At 39.5% G+C, this 14,480-nt stretch overlaps 2 protein-coding genes across 4 annotated transcripts; one reads left to right on the plus strand and one right to left on the minus strand.

Moving 5' to 3' along the window:
• Nucleotides 1–2,234: 2,234 nt before the first annotated feature.
• On the plus strand, nucleotides 2,235–6,950 carry otud3 (OTU deubiquitinase 3). Of its 3 annotated transcripts, none has more exons than XM_046397628.1 (8): nucleotides 2,235–2,391; nucleotides 3,207–3,502; nucleotides 3,941–4,089; nucleotides 4,869–4,981; nucleotides 5,098–5,220; nucleotides 5,423–5,555; nucleotides 5,796–5,983; nucleotides 6,235–6,950. In XM_046397628.1, exons 2-8 carry the CDS (start codon nucleotides 3,297–3,299, stop codon nucleotides 6,397–6,399), a joined length of 1,077 nt encoding a protein of 358 aa, XP_046253584.1. In that variant the 5' UTR covers nucleotides 2,235–2,391; nucleotides 3,207–3,296; the 3' UTR covers nucleotides 6,400–6,950. The 3 variants fall into 3 exon arrangements, with proteins under 3 accessions (XP_046253584.1, XP_046253585.1, XP_046253586.1); XM_046397629.1 differs by having other exon boundaries at nucleotides 2,236–2,391; nucleotides 3,280–3,502; XM_046397630.1 differs by lacking the exon at nucleotides 2,235–2,391 and adding an exon at nucleotides 2,658–2,810.
• An 829-nt stretch (nucleotides 6,951–7,779) lies between these two features.
• Nucleotides 7,780–14,480, minus strand: bcas2 (BCAS2 pre-mRNA processing factor). Its single transcript, XM_046397548.1, has 7 exons — nucleotides 14,290–14,480; nucleotides 10,088–10,180; nucleotides 9,924–9,994; nucleotides 8,906–9,067; nucleotides 8,767–8,817; nucleotides 8,570–8,650; nucleotides 7,780–8,464 (listed from the first exon to the last, which is right to left on the minus strand). Exons 1-7 carry the CDS (start codon nucleotides 14,380–14,382, stop codon nucleotides 8,338–8,340), a joined length of 678 nt encoding a protein of 225 aa, XP_046253504.1. The 5' UTR covers nucleotides 14,383–14,480; the 3' UTR covers nucleotides 7,780–8,337.

Genomic DNA, 14,480 nt, shown 5'->3' on the forward strand with positions numbered 1-14,480 from the left:
AATATCTAAGTGTGGATCTGTCAGGTTAACCTGTTGGGTGCCACAAACCCATGCATATATTTCTTGTATCCCCTGCAGCTTCATAAAACCATTTCTTATTCAGATCAAACCATCCAGTAAAAATGAACCTGAAGAGAAATGTGAAAGATGCCAGGCCTGGAGGTTGGCAGAGAAAAGTTTCTGTTAATCTACAAAATCTCTACAATGATCAGAGTTAAACATTGTTTCAGCACCATGGACAGCAACCACAGCGCAGCCTGCATTTACTAGCTGCTTTACTGAAGTACATTTTCTAGATTTTTCAAAAAACATTTCTATTGCTATTACTCTATTACTAACTAAAAACATGTAAACATTGCGACAAATTAATCAGTAACCAAATTTATGGTATTTTTTATGAAGCACTCTTTGCTAGTACTGACTTGAAAACATCTGCTGTTGACACCCTCAGGCAAACTGCCAGTTACTTCATTTTCAACCTCCCCCAGTGAAGAAACTCGGCCAAGATGGACACCAGTGTAGCAGCCTCTAATTAAAATCTACAGGAGGTAGAACAGGCATAACGTAAACACTTAATAGTAAAAGGACTTGAAACCTTCACAGTCACAGTTATGAGTGCAGCTACAAACTCAAAGTTGCATGTCAGTTAACTACATTTGTAGTGGTCAGCGCTTTGACACACGCAAGCGTCAAACCACATGAAACAACTAACAAAGTGACCAAACATGCATACGGTAAAAACAGCACAATTATTAACATCTCAAGGGCCTTAGAAATCAGGTGACCTTGTTTCTGGAAAGGTACATTACAGCTAACGTCTTGCACATTTTTCAAAATGTCATTCACCTCCACTGTATGAAGTTGGTAGCTGATGTTTCAGGAGGAAATATCTGGAAAATGTTAGCTCATAAATTCAAATTTAGTTACAGGACCACATACTGGTAGCAATGAGTGAGAAAATACTGGGTTTTTTTTCTTTTTAAAAAGACTGGGTGAACTGACCCTTTTTTGGGTGTGTGCCTATGGTAATTTTGTCTCCCTCCTGTGGATCAGCCCCTGCATTAAAATCCCCACATTTACCAAAAAGTGTAATTTTGGTAAATAACTGTAACAGCTGTGAGGACACTTAATGCACTTTATCACAGCTCTAAGCCAAAACGTATGAGCTGTTACTGTTACGGTGAGCAGGCAGTTACAGAGATATTATGTTGGATCTTGACATGGGCTAAGATGTATTATATGTATTACATCAATATGGTTTTGCAGGTGTTTTCAATACAAATAATCTTGTATCATGTCAAAAAACTCTTAAGCAAGTCAGTGAAAGTGACAAAGACTGTACGTTTCTCTCAGTCACACATAACACATTGTGAAGTCAGTCATAACTGACTTTATTTGACTTGATGTGCTTTTTTCATGTAGGCTTAGTGTAATAATTTGATGCGCTCTTTTGAGCTGACTCACAAATCCACAGATACAAACATACTGCACACGCACATAGATACAGTATAAATCCGTTGTTCATGCTTGGCTGGCAGCTCTTCTGTTCCGCTAAGGTGACTGACGCTGATTGCTGCATATGCACGAATGCTTGGATAGCCTTCAGGCCATTACATCTGTGCACACACAGTACCATCACTCACTGAGGTCTACAGTAAACCATGCACCACCTGACATCTGCTGATGTATGGGCTGCTTCTTTCATGCCAACTGGTTTGGTACAAATTTGTACTTGTATTTTTTTAGCAACTAGAATTGTACAACATCACTGCTTCTTTCTGTTTTCTGATGCAGTATTATGTCTTTAGGCTATGTGTTTTTTTTTCGTCTCAGTGTGTCTGCTAGTCTTTTTTTTTTTTTTTTTTTTTTACATTGCAAACATCCTGTTTATTGCTTCTCAACCCACTCCTCCCCTGCTTTATTTTCACCAACTGTTGAAGGTGGAGAGATTTTCAGACACAAAATTTCTTTCAAAATTTTAACTCAAACTCCTACTTGGTCCTGAGTCACAGTCTGCAATACAAAATGACTCAGAGCCCAGTCACAAGTGTCAGATGGATGATAGATAGATAGATCGATAGATATGTCGTACATTGTCACTGATGAAAATAGATAGATAGCCTTGGTATAGTGAATATACACTTGGCGTTTTCAATGAATAAGCTTGCTGGTACTATGAGCCAAATATGATTCTTTTTTTTTTAAAGCGCCTATGAAGTTTGGCCCATTTTCCCTTCCGTAGGTTTGACGCACATGGACATACGTAAGCGGAACTCCAGTTGTAAACAAAAACGGGCAATCACTATCTCCCTCTTTTGAGCAAAGAATAAATAAATAAATAAAATAAAAAACCAAACATAATTACATCTTGTCGACGGCAGCTTGTTAAAGGTAAGCATCAGTTTATTAGCTGCGTCCAATTCTCCAATTACCTACTATGCTGTGAGTGCTACAAACGAAAGATACGTTTTGTTATGTAACTAGGTAAATATCTAATCGTTGAATGCTAGCTAGCCAGCTAGCTGTCGAAGTTCATGTCAGCTAACGGCTAACTTAACATGAAGCCGTTTGTGTTTGTTTCTAAAAAGTAACGTTACTTGAAACTAGTACTTTTTAGTACATTACTTACTAGTTAGTATTACTAAGTAGTTAGTTAACTATATAACTAAACTTGTGGAATTGGTATTTTGCTTTAGTGACAACGTTACATGAAATCTTAAGTCAGTCTTTCTTTTCGTGATAGATGTAACCCTCCGTCTGGTAAAACACAACCAAACACATCTTTAAAAATTTGGGATCGCCTTGGCTAGGTAGGCTTTGTAGATATCCCATTAAAATACGTCGTGGAGAGAGGCCGTTATGAGTAGTATACATTTCTAAATTACAGTGAAACAAGTTGTTACTTAAAACATTATTTGTATTTTGAATTTGCCAGTATGCAATAGAGAATCAGACAAAATATATAGCTTATCATCTACGTATTATCCATATGTGTAGCCCAATAATCTCAACTTAGAGGTGTCAAATTTCCTGATGGAGTTTGGTGTAAAGTCTTGGTGGGATGGTGGGATATATGTTTCTTGCAAATTAAACACTTAAAGAAGATTAACTGGCTGAAATGGCAGTCTTATTATACATACATATTATACATATTCTGACACCCCACCCACACACCTCTAATTATCTGTTTATTAAACTGGTTCCAGATGTGTGGTAGTGGTTGATGCCAGTGCCAGGAAATTACTACAAAAAGACATACGTTGTGCTGCTGGTCCCCAGAAACAACTGTAACCAACATGTCAAGGAAACAGACACCAAAACCTGTGCGGAGCAACAAGAAGAGTGAACTGGAACGCAAAAGGGATGAGCGGGCAGCACGCCGGGCTATCGTAAAGGACCGCAAGAATCGGCCTCAGGATTGTGATGAAGGGGCAGAGTTTGTCAGTTTCTCTAATCAGCTCCAGGCGCTTGGACTCAAGCTAAGAGAAGTCCCTGGAGATGGGTAAGAGCCTGAAAAATATTGTGATGTCCGGCTGTTCTTCGTCTTTTTCTGTGTTGTCTTTAACTGTCTATGATACTCTTTTATTATAGACATAATGCTTATTTTTGAGCTGGAGAGCTGGAGATCCTAATTATTTTGGCTAAATGAAAAATTAGGATGGGAATTTAATCGATTGACAGTACCGTCTCATTTATCAGTCATGTTTCCTATTGAGCAGAAAGTCTGGGCGTCTTGTGATTTGCATGACTTAAGTTATTGTTATTGGTCAATCCAGAAACCTGCCAGCTAATGGTGACTCTAATGAATGCATCTGTGGAATGTACACGATTGATTTAAACATAATCTAAGGTTCATTCTAGCCAAGAACCTTGAAACTGAGTCATTTAACTCTAGGCAGTCATGTGCAGACATACCAACCACTGTCTTTGTCTCTTGCAGGAACTGTCTGTTCAGAGCTCTAGGTGATCAGCTAGAGGGTCACTCCAGAGGTCACCTCCGGCTTCGGCAGGAGACTGTCCAGTATATGATGTCCCATCGACAGGACTTTGAACCTTTTGTCGAGGATGACGTGCCCTTTGCACAGCACTGTAAGAAAACGAGCCAGTGTGTGACACTGGGTAACTAAAGCCTTATCCACAATTGACTGTTCTGTCATGTTAATGTACATGGGAAATCTATTGTATTTAATGGAAGACAATGTTGCCAGCAACTATGCAGTGCCCCCTGGTGGCTTTTATGCCTACCTCATTAGATAAGGATTTTTGGACTTTTCAGTTTGATCAAAACCAAAATTGCCTGTGTTCCAGAACTGGAAAATGAAGAAACAATGGAGTAAAAAGAAAAAAAATCAATTGTGGTAGCACATGGAAGGAGGAGGAGAGTAATGAACAGTTGCAAGATTAATCTGCACAAAATTTCTTAAAAAACATGTTTTTCCCCATGCACAATAATGTGAGTTTTTTCTCAGACTTTCCTCTCATCTTGTCTCTTTTTAACTGGTGAATTGCTGCTTAATTTGACGTTTTCAGGCATAAAATTAAAAAACCAAAATAAAACAATGGATAAAAACACTAATGCACTAAACAGTTAATGAAGGTGTGCACCATTCAACATTGCTTCATTCACAAGTGTCACAAGCCAGCAGAGTTGGGAACCGCTGCCAGCTGTGTCTGTCTTGACTTCAGTTCAGTCAGAACAGCAGCTAGTTAAAATGTTTATTTCATTCGAATGACATTTATATGCAATTTATATTATCAATTTAGAAATAAAAAAGAAGATGTAAATCTGATGAAACCATAAAAAGTTGTGTTGTAACTGCTTAAGATGATCTTTTAAGTCATTTTTAATTTTTGTTTCTTTCCCGTAGTGGCAAACCTCTCTCAGCCTGGAACGTTTGCTGGCAATGATGCTATCGTGGCTTTTGCTCGCAGTCAACAAGTAAAAGTGGTCATCCATCAGCTCAACACACCACTGTGGGAGGTAGGGACAGAGAAGGGTTTTCAGATAACATGACATGATCTAAGGTCCTGCTGTTATGTGTAAACTAATGCCTTTTTTGTACACCACACGGTTTATATGTTCTGTTCTTATTGCAGATAAATGGTTCAGAGAAGCAGGTGTGCAGAGAGCTACACATTGCCTACCGCTATGGTGACCATTATGACAGTGTGAGGCGGACTGGAGACAACTCTGAGAGTCCTGCTCAGCTCCGCATAGAAGTATGTATTCTATATAGTATACAATAGACCAGAATTTAGGAGCAATTATCCCTCTCATCTGACAGTAGCTAAAATAATTTAGTAAGTTCCAGCCCACCTTTTTAAATGTTAGGAGTGTATCATGACATGTTGAACATATACGTGCTGAAGAATATTATAATTGCACTCTTTACTGATATTTTCTCACTATTGCTGTTCCCAGAATCTGCAGAATTCACGAGGACAGCAGCGTGAGTTTGGGGATGGTCTGAGAGACAGACAGAAAAATCCTTCTCCCACAGTCTCAGAGGAGGACAACGTGATCCTGAGCTCCATCAAGAATCGAGGAATACAGGGTCAGAAGTTACACTTGACTCATTAGCTGCTGCAAGAATTAGACTGTCAGGGAAAAGAGAACAAACAGGAATCAGCTTTATTACAGACTTAACCAAGCTTGTCTGTTCAACTAAATTTTCCATTGAGCTCATAAACATCCTGTAATTCAACAGTGTTTTGCTTGACATTAAAGAATAGTAAAGATCACATCACATTGACTAGTTTTTTTCATGTGTTTATGTGTATGTGTCCTACTTCAGGTGATGAGGAGAATCTTCTGCAACTGAGTGCAGCAACCATCAATGCCGAGTGGCTCGCTGGTTCCAAGTTGGGCCAGTCCTGTCGGGGCCAGTGTGCCTCAGGATCCTGCTCAGCCTGCAGAGCAGCAACTACTGACTGCAGCGAGCAAAAACAGCTGGCAGAGGGCAGCAATGTACAAAAACCAAAGGTAGACTCACATTATGTGCAGCTGCCTAGCCAAATTGATTGCAGCCTGAAGCTATTTTTTGTTTCAGATTTCACTTGAATGTTTTCCTCACTCATAAAATGGCCAGTGGTTATACTATTGCATGTAGACAGAGTGCAGCAGTTTTGCTTTTGAATACTGACATGGAAACAAATACTTTGAGCTCCAAACACACCTCAGTTAAACTGAAATTAAAAAAAAAAAAAAATCATTTTTGCTTTACTCGTGTCCAGGTGTCTAACAAGCAGAGGAAAGAGCAGCAGCGACAAGAGAAGAAGAAACGTCAGGAGGAGAGGCATCGGCAGAAGTTTCTCCAGAGTAAAGGAAGTCAGGACCAGAACCAGAACCTGCCAGAGGATGTTACTTTAGTACCAGCTCTCAACACTCTCAGTATATAGACTGGAGCATGGCCAAAATAACCTGCTGCTACTCTAGCTACCGGTGGCTGATGCTGTCCACAAAGTTTTGCACATAGTCAGATTTGATTCACTCACAGCTGATGACTTTTCCTGATGAGAACCCTATAATGTCTTTGCAAATGGTTTAACGGTGCCTGCAAATCCGAGTGTGTGAGATGAGTGAAAGCTGTAAAACCCAAGAGGGTGGAAGAACATGTCTGTCAGTGTTTTGGCTGGGTTTTGATTTAGTTCAGTCCCTGGTTGGTGTACATAGAAATATAGAAACTCCTCTGATCTGGTCAACCCACCTTGCTACCCAGCCCCTTTCTATGCTGGACATCTGGCTTTTCATGACAACCATACAGATAATCTCATGCAGCTGGGCTTTTTGATTCGCCACACATTGAGTGATTGTCAGTTCAGATGATCGTGTTTGATCTGATCAAAAACGGAAGTAAAAGGAGGTTGAGTTGAGTGATTGTTATGCACACTGTGTAAGGCATGTGGCAATAAATAATAATAAATGAAAATTTCCATTTTTGTGTGCACCAGATAAGATATTACATGTTATCTACGGTGACATGCTTTTGAGACTCGTGTTTCAAATTAGAGATGCACCATAGTAAAGGAGTTCTGCACACACACACACACACACTCAGATTCCCGTACATTCCCCCCACACATGCACACACAAATACTGGTTTACATGAACCAGTCCATCAAATGTTAATCTGATACCAACAAGCATTAATGGAACAGTCATTTTATTATCATGTATTTCTTGTATTAAGCTGAAAACATAATCATTTTGTTCGGTGGTAACACCAACAGCATGTCATACATGGTTTTATGACCAATAATTTACACTAGGTAATTATGAGAATTAATTAGATAGGAAACCTAACTTCTAACCTCATTGCTATGTGGTTGGTATTAAAACGGTGACTCATTACCATAACTACAAAAGATAGAAAAGTAAAACTTTTTGTGACTACCGGTTTGGGGTGAACCTTTAAATTTCTATTAGTCAATCATCATTATATTATATATATATAACTTGTTTTTGCACAGCCATTGAACTTTATTATGAAACTGTACTAGTTTAGAAACCAACATTATATTACAGTGGCATTACCAGCCTGACAACAGTCCGTCACTCAAGAGCCACTTTTTTAACCCACATTATCTTTCCTGCTAAAATCTCATTCTTATCTAACTTACAAGTGTTGTAAACAGATTGCTTTACAAAACATATGGCAATAGCATAGAGCAGATTGCTTATTTTTAACTGTTTGCATAAACAAATAAGCAAAACTCGAGTCAGGTTTAGTGATAATGAGATAAATTATATGGAAAAGGTCAAATAAACACACTGGGAAATGTAGGAAATGTTTATTTTATTTAAAAAAGCATAATCATAACATGAATGAAAGTCATATTGGGGCTCACAGAAATAACTTTGACGCTGACAGACTTGACAAAATATGTACACGTCATTCTAAAATAGACTCCTGTAATGGTAGGCAGCCTGACTGAGGCTGAAACCTACATGCTGGTATAAATTACATTTTAAAGTGAAATTATTTTGCCAAATGATGTCACTGACTCAGTAATGTCAAGTACACAGCAACATCTGGCAGATGTCAGCTACCAGACAAAGTGAAGTTGTAGCAGGAAAACCGGTGGGTGGACTGAATGTAAAACATCTGTACCGCCAAAAAGATGCTTCATGCCGTTTTCCACCTCTGTGATTACAGTCGAATAAAAAGGAATGAAGTCTGGGAATAATATTTATTGTCATTGAGGTTTTTAGGCAATAAACCTCCATACAGGTTAACTTTCCCTCCTCGTCTTGCTTCTTTGTCCAGTCCAAAAAGATGGCCTCTGTCTGAATGAGAGAACATTAGTTTGTAGATCAGCTCTACTGGAGTGAAAGCTCTAGAAGTCTTGTCGGATGTTCTCTTTGTTCTCGTCCCCCTGCTGCTGTCTGAGCTGTGTTATTTCGTTCTCCAGCTGGACGATGGCCCGCTCGATCTCATAGTTCTTACTGACCAGAGACACCCAGCTGTTCGACAGGAATGGATACAGATGTTACAACAGAGAAAACATCTAACTGGTATGCATCCTAAGTACAGTGGTATAAACACAAAAAAATCTTCAAACAACATACTTTGACTCCAGCTCTCGCAGTTTGGCTCCTCCTGCTAACTGGTCATTTTTTCGCTGCCAGTTTAAATCTTGAATTTGCTTCCTGTGTACCAAAAAAAATTTAAATGAATAAATAAATAAATAACAACAACCGGTAAATATGTGAAAACTGGGTTGATAATACTTCTATACAGCACAAAGGTTTCAGTCATCGGTCACCTGAGTTTCTGAAGTTCCTTCTGAGCCATCTCAATCATGAAGGCCAAGTTACTGAAGGAGGAGGAAGAGATAACACGTTAGCAGCCTTCAGAGCGATTACACAGTGAGTAACTGGGAGAGGTGAACTGCTGTCACATACTCGTTGTACACTTTCCATGCGTTTGTTCCATACTGTGACATGAGTTCCAGGTTCTCAATGCGGACTGCCTGGTGCTCGAGCTGGGCCATTGAATTATTCACACACTCCTGCCACGCTGTGATGTCATTCTTCTGGCCTGATGAGGGTGCTGGCAGCTCGTATCTCCACAGGAAAAAAAAAAAAAGTTTTAGCGTTAGAAATGAGTACTTACAAGAAATTACTACCACACAATGAAAGCGGAGACTTACCATCAGAGCAAAATAAACACTTTCTTCTCATAGCAGCAAGCAGAACTCATGTTTAAAATCACCCACCAGTCAAAAATATGTTTTTCTTCCTGTTCCTACAGTTGAACGTTTGAGCTTTACTGTGGAGAACATGATGTATGTGCATAGTCTGACACTATAAGGTAGTTTTCACCCTCATTGCTGAAAGTGTAAACTTTCTCTGCGCTCAATGAAAGTTTATTCACAATTTTATGAAATCATTTAGAAGCCGATCCTGGTCCAATATTCAGCATAAACAAAAGTGATATGGAAGCACAAAGCCTCCAGTGCACCAACACTGAGAAGAGACTTGTGTCCAGCAGTTAAACTTGTGCAATGATTCACATATTCTGACGAGGAATCAGTGTAATTTTAAGGATTTTAATGTGATAATTTTACTTTTTTTTCCTGCCAATACCATATCAAACACATATCAGAGAATTTGCACGTAGGCCTTAACATATGAGAAGGATTCAGCATTTCAATCACCTCCACACGCAAAAAGACATTTAGCTGACAACTACCCTATCATACCTTAAAATATACCCATCACTTAACTTATTGTAGTGCCTCACTCAATAATGTATTTATATTCTGTGCATGTAGAACTCTTTCACTACACTCAGTATTGGACCCGGCTTTATTTTTGCATGATTATGTATTTCTGTGCCCACAGAGACATGCAGACCTTTAACTCAGTTGTTTTGCTGCTCTAAGCATCAACACAGGCTCCTGTAGTGTGTAGGGTTTACCTCTTCATGCTCAGGAGATCCATGGGCTGCCGAGCTGCCAGCCGTTCAAATTCATTCCTCATAATTTCTGTCTAAAGGGCAATAAGAAACAAGACATGTTATTTCTGTCATACTGGCTGAAGCTGTGAAGAGTGTCTCAGCGGGCCTGAGGAGGAGTTTTTCACCTCAAAAGCAGAGAAGTCAGGTGTGGGCATGTAGCTCAGGTAGTTCTTGGTGGGTCGGTATCTTCTTGTCTCCTCTTCCACCAATGCTGCAGCCTAGAAGAGAAAAGATAACTTGTTTTTGCACAGGGAAAATAGGGCAGATACCAAAAAATAAAAATCCACCGGTACCGGTGACCTTTGGACTGCATGTGACAAAGCAGATTTCAGGCTGAAATTAAATCTTAAATACAAAAACTTTTTGTTTATTTTACTTTCCCCATAATCCAACCATATGGTAGAGTGGATAAGCTTTCAGGGGGCAAGAATGTGTCACGTGTATCATCATTATCATTATTTTCCATTAGCTAATATCACTGACAATGTTTCTCCTTTTCAGCTGAAGACAGACTCAGTCATTCCTCACACCTGACTTATGATTCTACTTTAAACCAGAAAAACAAATGGCTAATGATAAATTGCATTTTATATTCCCCATCTTGCTAACATCAATAAGCATGTAGCCTTAGGCCACAAACAGACTGATGACCCAGATTTAAGTTTCCATGTCCTCCATCAAAGTGTAGTGATGTAACAAAATTCTTTTTGCAGTTCTCTTGATAGCTTTCTTTTGTTGATGATGTTTAACGCTGCCGCCTTTAACTTCAATGTTTAATTATTCTATCGATTAGTTGACTGAATGACAATTAAATGACAACTGTTTTAATAATTGATAAATTGTTTCAGTCATTTTTCAAGCAAAAGTATCAAACATTTGCTGATTCTCAGAACTGGGAAATATTAAAACTTCATTGACATTTATGATGGTAAATTAAGAGTCTTTGGGTTTTGGACTGTTGGCTGGACAAAGAAACAATCTGAAGATGTCAATTTGGGCTCTGGAAAATTGTTGTTCATGATACTTTGGCATTTAAATAGATGAAAGTCAATTAAGTTTTAATTGATTCATTCTGAAAATAATGGACAGATTATGATAATAATGAAAATAATCTTTAGCTGCAGCCTTACTGCAGTGTTGAGAGAAGTAGAGAAGCAGTCAGGTGAGAGCCAAGTCATTAACCTATAAATGAGCAACTGTTCTTTGCAGGCAAAGGAAATAATGACAAGTTAAAATGCACAAAGAGGGAGCTGCACAACACTTCATTTCCAAACACACCCACTGTTTTCAATTGGAAGTTAAACACCGGTGTGTCACACCACCTGTCAGTTACGCACAAACTTTTTTGTTGATTTTCAGGCTGTGTGATGCAATCACATGACCAACAGATGCATCCAAAACAAAAAGGCCTGATTGTAGACCAAATGAGCTAATTGAGCACATGATAGCAGGTCTTGTTCTGTGAGGTGTTCTGTATCAGCCACATTTATTTGACAAGTATTTTAATGGCTTTATAACTTTGTGAGAAGCTTGAGCTAAGGTGCCACGGCAAAGAAGGAGACCTTTTCACAGCAGACTTTTTGACATGACTGCACTTCATTTAAGTGTTGCCATGGCAAGACTGTGGTATGGTGCATGCTGGCTCACTGACACAGATTACTAGGACACATTATTGTACAAAAGCAAACTTCAGTCAGTCTCGTAAGTAGGGCAGCCACTAATGATTATTTTCACAATTAATCAAATCTACAAAATGTCAAAAAAATGTAAAAAATTCTCACAATTTCCCAAAGCCTGAGGTGACATATTCAAGCTGATTCTTCAGTCCAATCAACAGTTCATACCCAACAACTCTTCATTTACTATCATAACGCAAGTCATTACACCTAAGAAGCTGGAACCAGCAAATGTTTGACATTTCTGCTTGAAAAATGACATTGAAAATGACAATGACATTATCAAAGTAATCAAGTAATTTTTCTGTTGATCAGCTAATCCCTGAAAAGACTTTTGGAAGTTCCAGTAATGAGAGCTGTATATTCTCAATTATGAGATCCTAATTTCATATTATATAAAGAAGGGAGGCAAACACAGTTATCATTTACACTTGAGTCATGACACTAACACATAGCTGACCCATTAACTTGTTGACAGAAACACTCATTTGATGTTTGAATGTTTGCCAAGCCGTTCCATAGCAACACAAGTCAAAAAACAGAGGGAAAATCTTTGTGCTTTAAAAGATACATGACATTCAGAACTTTTGTCCAAAGCACCTCACATCAAGTGTATTCAAACAATGCAGGAACAAGATACAGTCATAGGATGCTAAATAATTACAACGTCTCAGTTTCTTTTGATGAATGCAATGCACTTCCTCATAAATTAAACAGAGTTATCATCGTTATCAACAGCACCCGAGCTTTATGTGCTGTGAAAAATGCAGATGTGCTCCAAAGCCGTGTTGAGTCTTACACAGTCCTACACAAAACCCAGACGCGCTGTGGTTATAGCGGCAATCTAGCTACAAAAAATACGCCACTTGAGGGAATCTGAAGACGTTTCCAACTCATGGTAGTATGTAAAAACGAAGTCCTCCGTGGGTGTGTGTTTAACACGGTATTAACTTGCAAATCTTTAAAAAGCACCTACACAAGGCGGGTGCCAAAACACTTAAAACGAGCTCGTACAATAAGATAAAAACACTAAGCTTGTGACACAAAACCCATTCCGACGTCACACACACAGGCACGGTTGAAAAACTGCATGGCTTCCCCTGATCATCATCTCCCACAAACATGGTCATTAAGTTTGCGGACGACACCAACGTGGTGGGTCTCATATCCAACAATGATGAGACCCACTACAGAGACGAGGTCCAGAACCTGACACAGTGGTGTTTCAGGAACAACCTTGTCCTGAACATCAGCAAGACCAAGGAGGTCATAATGGATTACAGGAGGTCCAGGAAGACTGATCACGCTCCTGTCTGTATACTTGGGGAGGCGGTGGAGCAGGTGGACAGCATAAAGTTCCTGGGCATCCACATTTCCTCTGACCTCTCCTGGTCAGTGAACCCCTCGCACCTGGTGAAAAAGATCCAACAACGGCTCTTCTTTCTCAGAAAGTTGAAACGGACTGGACTGTCTTCTCAGCTGCTTGCGAACTTTTACAGGGCCACAATTGAAAGCATCCTGTGTCTCAGTGTGACTGTGTGGTATGGCAGTTGCACAGCACAGGACAGGACAGGAAGGACTTAGCCCGGGTGGTGAGGACAGCACAGAGGATTGTGGGCTGCCGTCTACCAGATCTGGACTCAGTTTACACTGTCCGAGTCCAGAAAAAGTCCAGACGCATTGCCACAGATCCCACCCGCCCAGGCAACAAACTGTTTGTACTGCTTCCATCAGGAAAGCGGTACAGGAACACAAAAACCAGCACCAACAAACTCAGGAACAGCTTCTTCCCCAGAGCTGTAAAAACAATAACCCCCCTGCAGTGAAACACTCACATCCCACCCCCCTACAGGACTCCACACATGCCCCACCCCAGTCACATACACACACAATCAAACACTCACAGCACACCATAGACTGGCACTAAGTGCACTTTATTCACTTCACTTTACTTTGTGTTTAATATTTTTGATATTTTTCTTAAGTGTTCATTTTAAATTTTGCTGCTATTTATGTGTGTACATCTAAGCCGAGAATCTTTACAAAATGTCGTTATGCTTGCATAATGACAATAAAGACTCTTGATTATCTAACCTATGTGTGACTGATTACCACCTATGCCCACAGGCGTGCAGATAACCTATCGTAACCATAGTGCCTCACCAACCACACACCCACATTCGTACACGCAAACATACACAAATCTAAATTAGCTACAACAGTGGTAGGTAAGCGTTAATTAACAGAAGCAGATAAAACAACGAGACATTACAAGTGAAAAATAGACCAACATTTTTAGACCAAAAGCCATTCCCTTTATTAAAGGGGTCTTTGAATTTCCTAGAGGAAACAGGTTACCACAAACAGACCATATTTCACTATGGTATCTGAACATGCTGTGAATCATAAGCTATGAGCTAAATAGAAACACTTAGCGTTTCGAAGTAAATCACTAAACAAACGAGGATGACAAATATTAGTATGGTTAACTACAAACATAACGTATACTGTAGTTTCTACCTGCCGATTGTTCCAGTGAAATATTAACAACATTTTACACTGTGCCTGTATAGCAACCTAACGTTAGGTCAAGCATGGTTAGCTAACATGCTGATATGAACGTTAGCAGATTCTCAACAGAATTTACTCACTGCTTCTCTGACACCTGCTGCATCGTAACCTTGGTCAAAGTATGGCAACGCATCGACGAACACTTCACCAGCAACTGAAGCCGTTCCGGCCATTTTAATCGGTCTATATCGTTCGATTTGTAACAACTAAGATTCTCTCAGCTAATGAAAAAACCCTCCAGCTACAGCAAAGCTTGGATTTCCGGTCTCGT

Source organism: Scatophagus argus, chromosome 8 (genome assembly GCF_020382885.2).
Source record: "Scatophagus argus isolate fScaArg1 chromosome 8, fScaArg1.pri, whole genome shotgun sequence".
In the NCBI taxonomy this organism is placed as follows: domain Eukaryota; kingdom Metazoa; phylum Chordata; class Actinopteri; family Scatophagidae; genus Scatophagus; species Scatophagus argus.